The sequence below is a fragment of the Ornithorhynchus anatinus genome, chromosome 12, assembly GCF_004115215.2.
Source record: "Ornithorhynchus anatinus isolate Pmale09 chromosome 12, mOrnAna1.pri.v4, whole genome shotgun sequence".
NCBI lineage: Eukaryota > Metazoa > Chordata > Mammalia > Monotremata > Ornithorhynchidae > Ornithorhynchus > Ornithorhynchus anatinus.
This window is the reverse complement of record NC_041739.1, coordinates 58,112,296-58,130,543: the sequence shown is the minus strand read 5'-3', so window position 1 is coordinate 58,130,543 and position 18,248 is coordinate 58,112,296. Positions and strand designations below refer to the sequence as shown.

At 47.3% G+C, this 18,248-nt stretch overlaps 1 protein-coding gene across 3 annotated transcripts in view; it reads left to right on the top strand.

The window, feature by feature from the left end:
- Positions 1 to 18,248, top strand: part of CEP135 (centrosomal protein 135) — a 46,723-nt gene that overhangs the window by 1,650 nt on the left and 26,825 nt on the right. For all 3 annotated transcript variants that reach the window (XM_029077014.2, XM_029077013.2, XM_029077015.2), the window contains exons 2-9: positions 2,565 to 2,722; positions 6,212 to 6,402; positions 7,758 to 7,925; positions 9,222 to 9,363; positions 10,765 to 10,849; positions 14,595 to 14,723; positions 15,365 to 15,580; positions 17,056 to 17,121. In XM_029077014.2, coding sequence (XP_028932847.1) covers positions 2,610 to 2,722; positions 6,212 to 6,402; positions 7,758 to 7,925; positions 9,222 to 9,363; positions 10,765 to 10,849; positions 14,595 to 14,723; positions 15,365 to 15,580; positions 17,056 to 17,121 — 1,110 coding nt within the window. In that variant the 5' untranslated portion in view covers positions 2,565 to 2,609. The remainder of the gene's footprint in view (positions 1 to 2,564; positions 2,723 to 6,211; positions 6,403 to 7,757; positions 7,926 to 9,221; positions 9,364 to 10,764; positions 10,850 to 14,594; positions 14,724 to 15,364; positions 15,581 to 17,055; positions 17,122 to 18,248) is intronic.

Below are 18,248 nucleotides of genomic sequence, written 5' to 3'. Positions count from 1 at the left end.
TTTATTGAGCGCTTACTATGTGCAGAGCACTGTACTAAATGCTTGAAATGGGCAATTTGGGGATGAGAAGTGTGAGCCTCACGTGGGACCACCTGATGACCCTGTAGCTCCTCCAGTGTTTAGAACAGTGCTTGGAACATAGGAAGCGCTTAACAAATACCATTATTATTATTACTACTACTACTACTAATAATAATAATAATGAAGATGGTACTTGTGGGCCAGCCGCCGGCCCAAGCTAATAAAAGTGACTTGGGGCCAGTTGCTTCACTTTTCTGGGCCTCAGTGACCTCATCTGGAAAATGGGGATGAGGACGGTGAGCCCCACGTGGGACAACCTGATGACCTTGTATCCCCCTTCCCCCCAGCACTTAGCACAGTGCTTTGCACATGGTAAACGCTTCATAAATACCATTGTCATTATTGCAGTGATGGACAGAAGGGCTGGGAGCAGGGGATGAGTGGGGGGAGAAGAGGAAAAGTGGGGCCTAATCTGGGAAGGCCTCCTGGAGGAGGTGGGCCTTCAATAATTAATTAATGGTGGTATTTGTTAAGCTCTTACTATGTGCAAAGCACTGTTCTAAGCGCTGGGGAGGGAATACGAGGAGATCAAGTCAACCTTTCGGGGGTTAATAGTTTTAATTCTCATTTTACAGATGAAGCACATAAGGCACAGAGAAGCGAAGTGACTTTCCCAAAGTCACACAGCTGGCAAGCGGCGGAGCCAGGATTAGAACCCACGACCTCTGACTCCCAAGCCCGGCTCTTTCCACCGAGCCACGCTGCTTCTCTTCAATAAGGCTTTGAAGCAGAGGAGAGTCCATGTTGGATTTGAGGAGGGTCTCAGTTGCCTCACCTGTAAAATGGGGATTCAGGCCCCGCTCTCCCTCCTCCTTAGGTTGTCAGGCCCATGCGTGTCATGATGATCTGGGAGTCAGAAGGACCTGGGTTCTAATCCCGGCTCTGCCACGTGTCTGCTCTGTGACCTTGGGCAAGTCACTTTACTTTTCTGGGCCTCATGTGTAAAGTGGGGATAAGAGTGTGAGCCCCATGTGGGACAAGTACTGTGTCCGACCTGATTAGTTTGTATCTACCCCAGCGCTTAGAACAGTGCTTGGCACATAGTGCTTAACAAGGACCATAATTATTATTATTATTACCACAGTACGTGGCACATAGTAAGCCCATAAAAACATTATTATTGCTGCTATTATGTTAAAGTCTGGTATGTGACAATGGGCAAGTCTCCTAGCCTCTCCAGGCCTCAGTTTTCTCATCTTTAAAAAGGGGATCAAATTCCTGCACTGCCTCTATGTTAGTCTGTGATCCTCACGTGACTCAGAGACCATGTCCAATCTGATTGCCCGATCTCTACCCCAGCATTTAGCACATATTAAGTGCCCATACTAAGCACTTAATAAATATGGACCCGTTAAATGCCATTGAAGCCATTCCAAGGGCAAAGACCCAACCCCGGGATTTCCCCTTCTGTCCCATCTTCCTCTTCCTCAGTCCCTTAAACAATCAATGAAATTTACTGAGCATTTTCTGCGTGCAGAGCACTGTACTAAATGCTTGATTTCTTCCCCCAAGTAGCTCACAGTTCTTTCCCCCAATTCCTTCTTTTCTTCACTTTCCCACCTATCACTTGCCTCCATTTCCCCCTTTTTTTCTCCTCCCTCAACCCCTCCAAAAAAATCATCCCCCTCATTTGACTCTCTTCCTCGTGACCTCCTGGAGACCAAGTTCACTGTAGGGAGTAAAGGGGAGAGCAAGTGGGAAGGGAACACTGAAGGGGTAATAATAACTGTGGTCTTCGTTTGGCACTACTATGTGCTAAGCACCAGGGTGAGTACAAGATCAGCAGGTCAGATCCAATCCCCATCCCACACTGGGCTTCGCAGGCAATGGGGGAGGGAGAACAGGTGTTTTGAAGCCCCATTTTACAAATGAGGAAACTGCCCAGTAAATGATAATTAAGAAATCCAATTGATTGTGGCCCAGAAAAGTGAAGTGACTTGTCTAAGGCCACACAACAGACAAGTGGCAGAGCTGGGATTAGAAACCGGTCCACTGCCTCTTAGGCCTGTTGTCTTTCCAGTCAGTCAGTGGTATTTTTTGAGTGCTTACTTTGTGCAGAGCCTTGTGCTCAGTGCTTGGGAGAGTACAATAGAACCCTGCCCACAGCGAGCGTACAGTCTGGAGGGGGAGACATTAATATAAATAACTAAAATTACAGCTATGTACGTAAGTGCTGTGGGTTTGGGAGGGAGGATGAATGAAGGGAGCAAGTCAAGGCGGCGCAGAAGGGATTGGGAGAAGAGGAAAGGAGGGCTTAGTCAGGGAAGGCCTCCTGGAGGAGACTTGGAGGAGTCAGTGCTTTCCACTGGGCCATGAAAGCGGCATGGAAACTCTCAACATTGTTCAGTCCCACTTGGAAGCCCTCAGGTCTTGGAGAGTTAGGATGCACTTGGCTCTGAGCCCCAACCCAGACCTTCCAAAACCACAGTTTGTCACAGAGTATCAGAAACAAAATGGAGTCATCCTTTTCTACCGTTTTGCAGGGCACCGGACCGTGGGTGCGATTGAAGTCGCTTTCCAGAGACACGATGAGTTCCGCTGCCGAGAGAAAGTTCATTAACATCCGGAAGCGACTGGATCAACTCGGGTATCGGCAGCCCCTGAGCGTGGAGTGTTTGCCTCTGGTGGAAAAGCTTTTCAGGTACCAAGGAAAGGAGCGTTGCGTTGGAAAGCACAGGTTTTAATTCGGTCCAGCGGCTACCCGGAATTGCCATCAGTCTTGTTTTCCGAAACGGGATAAGATCGGATGGAGAAAAAGTGTGGCCTAGTGGAGAGAGCAAAGGGCTGGGAGTCAGAAGGACACGGATTCTAATCTCAGCTTTGCCACTCGCCTGCTGGCTCACAGTCTTAATCCCCATTTTACAGATGAGGTAACTGAGTCATAAAGAAGAGAAGTGACTTGCTCAAGGTCACAAATCAGATAAGTGGCGGAGCCGGGATTTAGTACCCAGATCCTTCTGACCCCTGACTTGGAGCCAATCACTTCACTTCTCTGTAACTCTGCAATCTCATCTGTAAAACTGGCGTCAGACTGTGAGCCCCGTATGGGACATTGTATTCAACCTGATTACCTTGTATCTACCCCATTACTAGGCAGAGTGCCTGAGACATAGTAAGCGCTTAACAAATACCTTTAAAAAAGTGATCATCTCTATGCACTGGCATTGCTCGGTGTTATGAACCACAACTTGTGAATTATACAAAATAAAAGACTAAGATGATAAAAGCCAACTTTAGTCCCAGGCTCAGAGAGAAGAAAAAGATCACCAGACAGCTATGAGCCGCCCGGCGCTGATATCTGCTTGCTTACACTTCTGCAAAACCAAGGCGCGCCATTTCTTAGGTTGTTTTGACACAGTTGGCATTTGAAGCTTGTCACCATTTGGTTCTCTTAATTGTCCGGTGATCTTTTCTTTCTCTCTGAGCTTTGGTCTATAGTTGATTTATGTCATATCAGTCTTTTATTTTGCGTAATTCACAAGTCTGTGGTAGTTCGGCTGGAGAGGAAAGGGTGGATTTTAGCGATGTTGTGGAGGTGGAACCGACAGGATTTAGTGATAGATCGAGTATGTGGGTTGAATGGGAGAGAGGAGTCAAGGGTAACGCTAAGATCATCCTACTCCAACCCAACCTGCACACTTCGCTCCTCTAATACCAACTACTTACTGTACGTACGTCTTGTCCATCTCACCGCCGACCTCTTGCCCACACCCTGCCTCTGGCCTGGAATGCCCTCCCTCTTCGGATTTAACAGAAAATTATTCTTCCCACCTTCAGAGCCTTATTGAAGGCACATCTCCCACAGGCCTTCCCTAGCTAAGTCCTCATTTCCTTTTCTCCCACTCCTTTCTGCATTGCCCTGATTTGCTTGCTTTATTCACCCCCACAGCACTTATTACATATCCATAATTTACATTAATGTCTGTTTCCCCCTCTAGACTGTAAGCTTGTTGTGGGCAGGGAATGTGTCTATGTTGTACTCTCCCACACGCTTAGTACAGTGCTCTGCACAGATTAGTCAATCCATTGATTGATTGGTTATGCTCAGCTAGAAAGAGCCCAAGAGAAGTTCTTTATTTTCTTTTTCCAAGAATCATCTAAATAAAGGAAAATGTCTTGCACAAGGTTGAAATATAAGCCCTGCTTTCTCGTTTCTGATGATTTTCTGCCCTGAGTAATTATCTTCAGTTGCTTTTTCTCATCTTGGCTGAATAAAAACGAACCAGACAATCTGGTGCCCAAATTCCCAAGTCTTACGACAGCAGGAATGATTCTCTAATTAAGGAAACCTTTTGCATGGAGGAATGATCACATGGGGATTGCATCACCTGGGCGAAAATCTTTTCAACCAGTTAAAACCCAAAAGACGAAACGCACTCACCTCTATTATTCCGCCAGGGTGGTGTTATTGACAAACCCCACGTTAAGAAGAACTCATGTGATAGAAATCAGTGAATGGTATTTATTGAGCCCTTAATATGCACAGAGCACTGTACTAAACACTCGGGAGAGGACAGCACGACTGAGTCGGCAGGCATGTTCCCTGACCACATCGAACTTATAATCGAGAAGGGGAAAGCACCTTGACCAATTCCATTTATGGCTATTGTTTCATTAGGACAAATAGTATTGTTGACTGCAGTCAGAGGCAATATCTTGGTCCTTAAAAATAATATTCCCGTTGACGTCATCGTTGTAGAGTAGCTGTGTAGGCGATTCCCTGTTTTTCATGATGAGTGCTCCCCGTAGTTTCTGTTATTTTTGATCCATGTTTCCGGAATACCCGTTTTTTAGAGGGTAGGACTCAATGGTGACTTTAGAAGAGATAAAAGTTATTGATTCTTTGGCTGCAGAAGATGCCTTCAAGTTGACTATCAACCCTGAAAATAGAGTCAAGTGGGTCTCATTTTTGTTGATGCATTTCATTTTGTAGTGTTTTTGAATTAAAACAGTAATTTTTTAAATGGAATTCGTTAGGCGCTTACTATATGTCAAGCACCGTTCCAAGCGCTGCGGTAGATACAAATCATTCAAGTCAGACACAGTCGCTGCCCCACATGGGCTCACAGTCTAAGTAGGAGGGAGAGCAAGTATTTTACAGGTGAGGCAGCTCAGGCTCAGATAAGTTAAGTTACTTGCCCAAGGTCACACAGCAGACAGTAGCGGAACTGGGATTAGAACCCAGGTCCTCTGACTCTGGGTCCGTGCTTTTTCCATTAGGCCACGCTGCTTCCGCAGTCCATAGGATCCATAGTCCACTTTTGGGATGAGTGTGTAGTTCAGAGCTCTGGATGTATCAAATTTTGATCCTTCTCTCTGTAGAGAAGTAATGATTTTATAGCGCTGTCTCTTGAGTGAGAACCAAGTACCATTGCACTGGGCCTTATGGGCAGGGAATGTGACTACTAAATCTGTCGTATTGTACTCTCCTGAGCGCTTAGTACAGTGCTTTGCACACAGTATACGCTCAATAAATACCATTGAGTACTAAGCTCCTTGGAAGTACAACAGAAACACAAGGACCTTCGCTGGCCACAGTGAGCTACACCCTAATGGGAAAGACTGAAACAGGAATATTTACAGGCAGGGAAATCAATGCAATATCTATGAGTGAGATCTTTTACTACTCTTGTAGGTGAACAAAATTCTAATCATAATCATTAGTGGTATTTGTTAAGTGTTTACTCTTTGCCAGGGTAGATAGAAGATAGGTTGGACACAGTCTGTCCCACGTGGGGTTTGCTGTCTAAATAATAGTGAGAACAGGTATTGGATCCCCATTTTACAGATGAGGAAACCGAGACCTGGAAGTATCATGGAATTGTTGTCATTAATCAAAATCGTTCTGCGTATATCTCTTGGTTTAATCAATCAATGGCATTTATTGATGACTAGCTAAGTTCAGAGCACTGTACTAAGCACTTGGGAGAGTAGAATATAGCAGAATTAGCAGGCACGATCCCTTCCCATAGCAAGATTAAAAATTTGGATTTTAACGAAATGAGGGTCATCATCGATTTTTTTTTAAAAATATAAAACCAGCTTTGATTAGGGGCAACATGCCGAAGAGATAAGTATTTAGCGTTGGTTTTCATCTGTATTCACATCCTCTGATGTCTTTTCATTTCAGCGACCTTGTCCATACAACCGAGAGTCTGCGGAGCACAAAATTGTCTGCCAGCAAGGCAGAAAAAGAGAATGCCAATTGTGATTTCATTTTGGAACCATATAAGACCGAAAACGCTAGGCTCGTCAGGGAAAATAATGACCTACACTTGGAATTATTGAAACTGAAAGAAAAATCAGACCAACACGTTAAAGGTAAGTGACAAAGTAAGAGTTTGATGTCTTTCATGTATGAACTTCACTCATACATGAGTAAAAGGAGTAAGAGGTTCGTGGCAGGTGAGATAGGGATGGGGCCCAGGGGGCCTGAGTGGAGCGAAACAGGTGAGCTGGGGTGGAGTGGGAGAGGAGAGTGCATCAGCTTTCTCACTTGTTGTTTTTTTTTTAGTCAATCAGTAGCTGTTATTGAGTGCTTACTGTCTGCAGAGCACTGTATTAAGCTCTTGGGAGAATACAGAACAGTAGAGTCGGTAGACATGGATCTTGTCTAGTGGGGGGAGACAGACACGGATAAATTACGGATGCATACGGAAGTGCTGTGAGTCTGAGGGAAGCCCGAATATCCAGTGCTTGAAGGGTTCAAATCTAAGGGTATGGGGAATCCTCTAAACTGTATTCTCCTTGTGGGCAGGGAAAATGTCTACCAACGCTGTTAATACAGTGCTGTCCCAACCACTTGGGAGAAGCAGCATGGTTCAGTGGATAGAGCCCGGGCCTGGGAGTCGGAAGGACCTGGATTCTAACCCCGTCTCTGCCACTTGTCTGCTGTGACCTTAGGCAAGTCACTTCACTTCTCCGGGCCTCCGTTCCCTCATCTGTAAAATGGGGGTTAAGTCCGTGAGCCCCATGTGAGACATAGACCATGTCAACCTGATTACCCTGTATCTATCCTAGTACTTTAGAGCTTGCGAGTACCCTCCCCTGTCCTTCTCGAGGGTCCTGAACCCCAAACGCCCCATAACATCCTTCTCCCTTCTTGAGACTATGCCGAGAAACCTAATCATCCTAAACAGGAGTATTTTTCGACTCTAGTACTCAGAGAGTACTGTACTAAGCTCCTAGTAGAGTCTGGCCTCCCTGATCCCTGTCCTCTTGACCTAGTAACTGCAGTTGAAAAGTCCCGGATGCATTGGAAGGGAAAAGCCTCGTCTTTTCAAGCATCTGAGGCCCGAGATGAGACGACTAGACAACAAGAGAACTAGAGTAGCGACGTGGCCTAGTGAAAAGAGCCCTGGGCCAGGGAGTCAGAGGACCTGAGTTCTAATCCTGACTCAGCCTGCTGGGTGACTCTGGGCAAGTCAACTTAACTTCTCTGTGCCTCAGTTACCTCTCTATAAATTGGGGATTGAGACTGTGAGCCCCTCGTAGCACATGAATTCTGTCCCACATGATTAGCTTAAACCTACCCCAGCGCCTGGTATAGAGTAAGCACAAATACTTTTTAAAACTAACAAAATCAGCAGAGTGATGTCTTCAATGTACCATCAACCTATTTTAACTAATAGAATATACGCCACAAGGACCCCTTTTGCCTTCTTTTTGACTTAAAGATCTGAAGATCACCTTAAGGAAGATCGAGCATGAGACGGCTGATTTGAAGTTTCTGAACAACCAGTACATCCACAAAGTTAAGCAGTTGGAGAAGGACAGCAAAGCTAAGACAGAAAAGATCCAGCAGCTCCAAGAAAAGAATCTGCATGCGGTCGTACAAACCCCAGGTAGGAACGTGTCTCCGTCCGGCACATGAAGCCCCACGGTTGCCTTTATCTCTTAAGCGGGAACCTCGGCAGGTCCCTTTGAAAAATCCACGATAGGTGTGAAAGAGAGGTGATCGTGTCAGTCCTTGGGTCTGTAAAAGAGCGGTTGGGCGGGTGTGAGGAGGAAACAGGATCTTTGATTCAGTGTGTCTCATGACTCTGAGGGACAGCGGAGGTCTCCCCATCCGTTGCAGAAAAACGTCTCATCGAGACCTTGGGGATTAGGGAGAAAGGGGAGGGATTGGGGAGGGAGGAAGGGGGGCAACATAGCACATATGGCTCAATTATGTCCATATCTGTCATTTATTTCTCTCAATTAATGTCTGTCTCCTAATCTGAGCTTGCTGTGAGCATGGAATGTGTCTGCTACATTGTACTCTCCCAAGCACTTAGTACACTGCTCTGCACTCAGTAAGCGCTCAATAAATACGACTGAATGAACGGCCGAGCGAAATCTTGGAGACCGGAGATTCCCAGCCTAGAGTCTTTAACCGAGAAAGCAGTCCCCTGATGGAAATTTGACCTCTCAACTGCCGCAGTCTGGATGGGATCGGCCCTCACAGTTCTGCCATAGTGATGTTTTCATCATCACTGAGCGCTTACTTTGTGCAGAGCACCGTACTAAGTGCTCGGGAGAGTAATGTAGCAGGCACATTCCCTGCTCACAGTGAGCTTAGAGTGGAAGACAGATATTAATAAGTGACAGATACAGACATAAGTGAGCCTTATGTGCTGGATTGCCCCCTCTCTCTCTCTGTCTCTCCCTCTCTCCAGTCCCCCCTCCTTCCCCCGTCCCCCCCATATCCCTGTTCCCTTCCCTCTCCCTGCCCCTCTCTGTCCCTGCCCCCCATCTCTCTGTGGGAGCGACTTTGTGTGCCCTCCTCTTCCTTGACTGGCCCTGCGCGACTCTTTTCATCTCCTCCTGAGTGCCAGGTACTTCCTTAAAGGGTCCACCTTAACGATTTTCAACCAAAAAGCCAGCACTCCTCCCTCCCTCCCTCTCACTCTGTCTCTCGGTGGCCCGGGGCAACGGTTTGTTCTTTTTTACGGTGCTCCTCCGGTGTCCGCCCGCCTCCCCTGCCAAGGGTGTGGGAAGAGCTCCTACCACGTCCGACTGTGCCCACGCCGATCGCTGCCCCATCCATGGACGGGGTAGAGTCCTCCGGTAATTACGTGTGGGGTAGCCAGGGCGTGGAAATGGCAACGGGTGACTCAGTTTCCCCTCGAACTTGGAGTAATGGGCCTTTGCCTTTTTAGGTGGTAAGAAGAGACCCATCGCTTTCCGGCGCCAGCGAATGCACATCGACCAGCCCGTCCCTCCCTCGGGACTCAGCGCTTACCCCATCCCTCAGCCAAGCGACCCTTACGTTGCGGACCTCCTGCAAGTGGCCGACAACAGGTGACTCTGAGGAAATCGGGGATGCCCCAGCCAAGCGAGACAGAGGTCTTTCTCGGCCCGTTCAGAAGTTCTCCTTTCTTTTTCCCCTCATCCAGCTTAATCGGAGGCACCTTCGGGGACGGCTCTGCTCCCGATTCAGTCGACGTGTCCATCCTCAGTTTTCTTTGGAGTTCCTTCTCCGCTAGTGAGGCGTCAGTTGCTAGAAGAATCGTCATTCTTAGAATCGGAGATGCAGATTCCTTTATCAGAACAGATTAGGGAACGAGGAACCGGTCTTTAAGGCCTGAAGTAGTTAGTGTGAGGAAACTTCATTTTGACAGGAGATTAGGCCCGGGGGGAGTGCCCCGATATTCCATAAGGCCAAATTAGGTTGCCCAACAATAGTAATAATTATAATAATGGTACCTGTTAAGCGCTTACTCTGTGTTAAGCACTCTTCTAAGTACTGGGGTAGATACAAGCTAATCAGGTGGGACACAGTCCCTGTCCCAGACGGGGCTCACAGTCTTAATCCCCATTTTTGAGGTGAGGTAACTGAGGCCCAGAGAAGTGAAGTGACTTGTCCAGGATCACACAGCAGACAAGTGGCAGAGCCGGGATTAGAAGCTTCCTGACTCCCAGGCCCGTGTTCTCTCCACTAGGCCATGCTGCTTCCCTAATAATGTCCCTGCCCAGCTGGTGAGCTTCCTTTGAAGAAGATTATTGATCTCTCCTCAAAGAGTATTCCTCATGGCGGGACTGGGTGCAAAATTAACACGGATCGTGTGAATTTCTTCGGTGATGATGGGTGTTTGGTTGCCTTTTAAGTGAATTTATGACTAAGGAACATAATGAGAGTATCTTTCACTGGGTCAGTGTCAGAGAAGCAGCGTGGCTCAGTGGAAAGGCTTTGGAGTCAGAGGTCATGAGTTCAAATCCCGGCTCTGCCACTTGCCAGCTGTGTGACTGTAGGCAAGTCGCTTCACTTCTCTGTGCCTCAGTTACCTCATCTGTAAAATGGGGATGAAGTCTGTGAGCCCCACGTGGGACAACCTGATTCCCCTGTGTCTACCCCAGCGCTTAGAACAGTGCTCTGCACATAGTAAGCGCTTAACAAATACCATCATTATTATTCTGCACCAGGGGAGACTTTGAAAATGCCCACGATTTTTGCTTCCCAGCTGAAATGTTGAAGTGCTGAAAAACCCTAACGGTAGAAGAGTGTGCGCAAATGACTTGGACAGGTCACTTCATTTCTCTGTCCCTCAGTTCCCTCGTCTGTAAAATGGGGATTTAGACGATGAGCCAGTGGCCGGGGAAGAGGTGGGGGAACAGGGCGGAAGAGGGCGTGAGCAATTTACTGCATCGTTCTGCTACCCTGAGCTAAACTGATCCAACGGTCAATTTGTAAATGTGTTTCAGAATTCATGAACTTCAACAGGAAGTGTCTCAATTGCAGGAAAAATTGGCTGCATCTGAAAATGGCGCCAAGCATTATGAAAAGCAGGTAGGACTGTATTTTAAATAGTGATCGAAATGGTCTAACTGTGAGTTGTTGTTTACTGGGGTAGTGGTTACCACCCGGGATCCCGGCATTATTTTAGTGCTTGAATTTTCCCCTCTTTGAGTATTTCCTCTATGCCCAAGCCGAACCGAAGAATCAGTGGGGTACATCTCCCGTTGACAAAAGATCTCTCTTGGGCTGAGAGTTTTTTGAAAGCTGTTACTCTTGATGGTGAATGGTGAGGTTCTGAACCATAAAGACCTTTTAAAATTCTGAAGTGGTTCTCGTTTTACATCACTGCTCATCTCTTCTCTCTGTGGTGTTTTTTTATTCTTCGAGAGTTTCACCTACATGTGTATAGAAAAGCTTCCCTTCATCCTCAAAGGAGACATGAGTGACGTTAAGAATCACCTGCGGCGGGGTGGGTGACTGACAAGCCATTGCGGGACCATTATTCCGACCTCATTGTCCACGTGCAAAGATCGTTCTTTGCTGTACCAGCGTGTTGCCATCTACAGGGCACGATGCCGTTCTCGCTCCTGAGAAGCAGTGTGGCATAGTGGCGAGAACACGAGCTTGGGAGCCCGAGGACATGGGTTCTAATCCCGGTTCCGCCACTTGCCGTCCGTGTGACCCTGGGCGAGTCTCTTCGCTCTCTGGGCCTCAGTTCCCTCAACTGTAAAATGGAGATTAAGACTGTGAGCCCCATGTGGGACAGGGACTGTGTCCAACCTGATTAACTTGTATCTACCTCAGTGCTTAGAACGGTGCTTGGCACATAGTAAGGGCTTAGCAAATGCGACAGCTGTTATTATTCTACCTCCTCATCTCCACCATTCTTAGGATGTTTCGACTCCAACAGGGCCGTAGGCCAGGCTGGTCCGTCTGCGGCAGTTGGGTCCCGGCTTTGGGCCGGGACCCGCCCAGATTCCTCTGGGGACTTCGGGTGTTCTAATCAGTCAATCAATCGGTGGTATTTATTGAGCATTTACTATGTGCAGAGTACTGTACTAAGCACTTTGAAGACTATAAGCTCTAGTCTAAGCTTTCCTTGGGCAGGGAATGTGGCTGTTTATTGTTAAATTGTACTTTCCCAAGCTTTTATTATGGTGCTGTGCACACAGTAAGTGCTCAATAAATACCACTGACTGAATGAATGGGTACAAATAAAACACCATTTCCAGGGAAGCAAAGGTCCAAAGCCAAGCCCATTCACGGGGGCCTTGGCACGCTTCACTCTTGGCCTAAAATCTGCCCTTTGGTAATTATTGCCTTATAATGCTCATCTCGTTGTTACAACTGTTTACATCCATTTCCAGCCAAAGGTCGTTTGGAGAATTGCCCGTCTATTATTAAAGGGTTGCTCTCCTAAGCCTCATGATTGCATCCCTTTGAGCTAAGTGGTTTTTACATCTACAGGTAGACGTTAAGTGTGATTTGTGGGCGCATGTATCTATTTTAAGCGGTTGAAGTCCTGCTGGGTGCTTTTTTTGTATTTGGCGGGATTAATAAGAAACACCGACAGCGTGGTCACCAATAACAAAATTTATAACCCCGAGCCTTCTGGCAAGCTGTAAAATCCTGGAGCCAGAAGGGGACAAAGAGGTCGCTGTCTAGAGCCCTCCGCCTCCGGACAGGTGAAGGACAAAAACCATCCCTGGCCTGGGAGTTTTTAAGGATTTATTTATTTTATCTGCAAAATTATCCAGTGATGGGTGCTCGACCACATCTCTCAGAAATCTGCACGGGGTTTTATGATCCTGTTCTAGTGAAACAGTAAACCACGCCAATGAAGTAAAAACTTCGATAAGTTTCTGTTCCGCAGTGTGGCCTAGTGGATTGAACAAGGGCCTGGGAGTCGCAAGGACCTACATTTTAATCCCAGTTCCACCACTTGTCTGCTGGGTGGCCTTGGGCAAGTCGCTTCACTTCTCTAGGCCTCAGTGACCTCACCTGTAAAATGGGGATTAAGACTATGAGCCCCAAGTGGGACAGGGACTCTCTCCAACCCATTTTGCTTGCCTGGCACGTAGTAAGTGCTTAACAAATACCACAATTTTGATTATCATCATCATCATTAGTTCATACATTCCTTTTTCTATAGAAAATACTTTTAAAGCATAAGATGTCTACTTCTTACTATTTCCATTTGAATCTCCTTTTTTTTGGAAGAGAAATTATAGGTCTAGAGAAAGTTATAGGTCTAGAGAAACTGTTGGTTTACCAGGTACGTAGTTGGGAACGGTGCAAGGAATAGAAATCTGCGCTGGAGCATCTCCACAACTCCAAGCATTTAGGGACCCATCATTCGTCAGGAATTAAATCATAAAAGCTGTCATCACCTCCCAGGGGCTATCTCCTCCCCGAACTCTCACTCCTCTCTGCATCCTTTACTTTGAAAACCCTATTTTCATTTTCATACGGAGACTGATTCATCCATCACTTTGACTCTACAGTGTTTCCTACTATTTTACACCTCCAATTTGCACCACGGCTCCCGGGATAGGTCCCTTTGACATTTGCCCCAACCCTAAGGCACTTAGGTGCATATCTTTAAATTGTATATTATAGATTACTTTTTTATTCCCATTAATGACTGTCTCCCCCTCTAGACTCTAAGCTTGCTTTGGGCAGGGAACGTTTCTGCTAATTCCGTAGTACTGTAGTCAGTCAGTCGTATTTACTGAGCACTTACTGTGTGCAGAGCACTGTACTAAGTGCTTGGGAGAGTACAATATAACAGACACATTCCCTGCCCACAACAAAGTTACAGTCTAGTGAAGTAGACAGACATTAATATAAATAATATGAATAGAAATGATACTCTCCCAAACACTTAGTACAGTGCTGTGCACCTAGTAAGTGCTCAGTAAGTGCCATTGATGGATTGGTTGATTGATTGAAATCCACTTGGAATGAGAATCCCCATTTGTCCAGAAAAGATGATTGAAACTACCGGGAAATGTGCTTTGCTTGAAACTGCTTTTGGAACTGTTGGGTCAACGTGGTTTTCCGGGTGGGATATGTGGTCCAGAGGAGCCTTCCCTTCTTCCATGTCAGGCCTTCCCAGACTAAGCCCCCTTTTTCCTCAGCTCACCCTCCCCCAGCACCACCCTGACTCCCTTTGCTCTACCCACCCCCTGCCCTGTAGCACTTGTGTATATATGTACATATCTCTAATTCTATTTATTCATATTGATTCTGTTGATGCCTGTTGACTGGTTTTGATATCTGTCTCCCCCTTTCTACACTGTGAAGCCCATTGTGGGCAGGGATTGTCTCTCTTTGTTGCTGAATCGTACTTTCCAAGCACGTAGTTCAGTGTTCTGCACACAGTAAGTGCTCAATAAATATGATTGAATGAACAAATGACAAATAGCAACGGCTCAATTCCTTGGTCAGCCTATCCCAAAGCAGGCACTCGCTGGAACAAGTCTGACTAAGCCCACCTCTCCTATTCTCCTACTCCCTTCTGCGCCGCTCTGACTTGCTCCACAGAGCACATATGTATGGATCTGTATTTCATCTATTTATTTATCTATTTATATTAATGTCTGTCTCCCCCTCGTGGTGGGCAGGAATGTGTCTGTTGTTATATTGTCCTCTCCCAAGCACTTAGTATAGTGCTTTGCACATAGTGAACGCTCAATAAATGCCATTGAATGATTGAGTAAGTCATTTACAAATGTTCGTTGTTATCTGTGGCGGAGTAAACCCTCAAAGTAACAGAAACATTTCCCTCTTGCAGATCGAGCTGAGAGAGCGGGAGATAGAGCGTCTGGCCACGGCCTTGGATGGGGGTCGTTCCCATGATGTGCTGTCTCTGGAATCGAGGAATAAAAGCAACGAGAAGCTCATCGCCCACTTAAATCATCAAGTAACGGATTGCCACGTTTTAGACACGGTCTATCTATGAGATTAAAAATGTTTAATAGTTTACACTGGAGTTAGACATATAAGATTTCAGGACACAAAGGTGCAGGGGGAAACAGCATGGCCCAGTGGAAAGAGCCCAGGCTTAGGAGGCAGAGGTTCTGCCCCTTGCCTGCTGTGTGACTTTGGGCAAGTCACTTCAGTTAAGAAGCAGTGTAGCCTAGTGGATAGAGCAAGGGCTTGGGAGTCCGAAGGTCATGGGTTCTAATCCTGGCTCCGCCACCTGCCTGCTGTTTGACCTTGGGTAAGTCACTTCACTGTGCCACAGTTCTTGACTAGAACCCAAGTCCTTCGGATTCCCAGGCCCGTGCTTTAGACGACGCTGCTTCCTGTCCTTTGGGGCGCTCGCAATCTGAATGGGGAGGAAGGATTGGAAACAGACCCGTCGGGAGTGGAGAAACCTTCAAACAGCACAAATACACCAAATAAGCTCAACTCTCGGCCGTGACGGAAGAGTCTGAGATGGCACAGGAGCAAGCCGGAACGGAGGCCCTCAGTGGCGAGAGGGAAGGCGGCGGCTACCATGTTGCTTTAATGAACATTTGGCAATTACTCTTCCGTCTCATTCATGAACTCTCTTTTCAGGTTGACTTTCTTCAGCAAACTAACCGCGACCTGGAGGATCGTATCCAAGACCTGTTGGACTCCAAGCATACCGTGACTAACGAAGTGGTCAGTTTAAGTAATAAAAATGAAGAGCTCTGCCAGGAGTTGTCCGAGATAGATCACCTCGCCCAGCAGATGGAGAGGCACAAAGAAATTGCCCTGGAAACGGCCGATAAAGAACTCGGGGAAGCCAAGGTGACGAAGAGGCTCGATGATTTTTTTTTAAAGCCGTTTAACATTCATCAGTTCTCCCTCTGAAATGGGCCAGGTTCCAACTGGAAAATCAAAATCTGAGTCCAGAAGTCAACCCTGACAGTGTTCGAACCCCTGAGGCCCGAGGTCCCATCGAGTGAATAATAATTACGATACTTGTTAAGTGCTTACTATTTGCCAAGCACTGTTCTGTGCCCTGGGGTAGGTCTAAGTCAATCGGGTTGGATATGGTCCCTATCCCACATGGGGCTCACACACTCAATCCCCATTTTCCAGATGAAGTAACTGAGACCCATAGAAGTAATAATAATTAAGGCACTGTACTAAGCGCTGGGGTGGGTACAAGCAAATCAGGTTGGACACAATCCCTGTCCCACATGGGACTCGCAGTCTCAATCCCCAGACTGTGAGCCTGTCATTGGGCAGGGATGGTCTCTATCTATTGCCGAATTGTAATTCCAAGCGCTTAATACAGTGCTCTGCACATAGTAAGCACTCAATAAATACTACTGAATGAATTTTACAGATGAGGTTAACTGAGGTCCAGTGAAGTGACTTGCCCATGGTCACCCAGCAGACGTGGCAGAGCCGGGCTTAGAACCCAGGTCCTTCTGACTCGCAGAGTAGCTGCCGCAGATCCGGGTGGAAACGTCGAGGCCGGCATTCGGGAGTGGTCTGCAGCCCGCAGCCTGCAAACCTACGCCACTCTTCCCGTGTAACAGTTCCCATCTCGAGCTCAGGTGGTCTCTTGGTTCTTGCCTTTGGCGACACCGACACCCAGCAAGAAATCTCTCCCTGAGAGGTGTCAGCATCAGACCCAGGGGACTCCTGGATAGAACACATCTAGAGAGGCTTTTAAAAATAAATATTGGTCACGCTGTAATGGGCAACAGGGCAAAAATTAGGCAGCCCTCAGAGAACCCAGGTCACCTTTTAGCCACCTAATGAGCTTTCACCTTCTCGACCACTGGCTTTAAAGACTTAAAGGGCCTTCCCAGCCATTGCGGCCTGTTAAAGGGCCAAGCTGCAGTAGGGTAATCTCGATCGAGAAGCAGGATGGCCTAGTGGAGAGAGCAGGGGCCAGGGAGTCAGAAGGACCTGGGTTCTAATCCTGGCTCCGCTACATGTCTACTGGGGGCCCTTGGTTAAGCCACTTCATTTCTCTGGGCCTCAGAGAAAGGGGGATTAAGAGTGTGTGCCCTTTGTGGGACAGGGTCTGTGTCCAATGTGATTTACTTGTATCTCCTGCAGCATTTAGAACAGTGCCTGGCACATAGTAAGCGCTTAACAAGTCCATTATTATCATTATTATTCTTTGCGGGAATCTAATAAAAATCCACAGGTCGAATTCATGTTTTACACTTTCAGGAAAATGATGGGTTATTATCATTTAACTGTTTTAAAATATTTGGCCTTTCAGTATTTTCACAGCAGTTTTATTTCTTTTTTAATCCTAGAAAGAGATTAAGAGAAAACACAGTGAAATACAAGACCTTGAAGAAGCAGTGGCAAGGCTTAAATCTGTGAGTTAACATGACTTTTAAGTGCATGCAGGGCCCTTAGGGATGAAGGCACGTCTGTGACGTTTCGCTCCCGCGTGGCATTTTAGGGCGGGGGTCACTAGGCAGGGAAATGGTTTTTCTTTGCCCACGGCCACCCGGGGCCAACATAGCACTCGTAACAGATGAGAAATCCATCGAGGGTCAGTGAAGATCGGCCAACACAGAGAGGCCGGGTAGGGCCGGAGGGGTGGGTGGGAACGAGGCATCTGCAAATGGGGCAGACGGCGGGAGGGGGACTCCCGGAGCCCGACCCCCGAGGGTCTCATGGAGGTGACCTTTCTGGGCGAAGGGCTCGTCCCGCTCATACCGTCAGGAAGAAGATCTAAAGTGCAACAATGGGGATGAGCCTGGGGACGGTCCCTTTGGGCCCCCAGGGAGGAAGAGATTAGGTCATCCACCAGCCTTTTCAGGTGATAACGTTGCCCGCAGTCTCATATTTGGGTGTGGACGACAGCGATTCCCGAGAGATCCGGCCTCCTGCAGTTTGAGAAGCCGCACGCGCACACGCTCCTACACACAAAGCTCATCCCTGGTCAGAGTTCTCAGGGCTGTGAGCCAGGCAGCAGCCACGCCCCACATCGTACAGTCCCAATCACTGTCCGTGCCCGTTCTCTGCCCTCATACGCCCTCCTTGCCCCCGTGGAGCTCTGCAGCGACTGATTTCGGGCCTTGCAAATTTCCTCCCCTATTTGTAAGCGGTGAAATGGAGAGCGCAGAGTTCAGCCGCCCAGGCTCAGCGCAAAAGCTAATTCGTTGGGCTAACATCCGTGCCCACGTGCAGGAGAGGATTCCATTGGGCTTAGAAAATGCCGTGCTGAAATAAACTCTTTCTTGGTTCTTTTTTTTTAATGATATTTGTTAAGCACTCATCATGTTACCCAGTACTGTATTAAGCTCTGAGGTAAATCCAAGTTGGACACAGCCCTTGTCCCACATGGGGCTCACAGGTTTGATCCCCATTTTACAATTGAGGGAACTGGGGATTTTACTGTTGAGGGAACTGAGGTGCAGAGAAGTAGAACTGACTTGTCCAAGGTCACACAGCAGACAAGTAGTGGAGGCAGGATGAGAACCCAGATCCTTCCGAC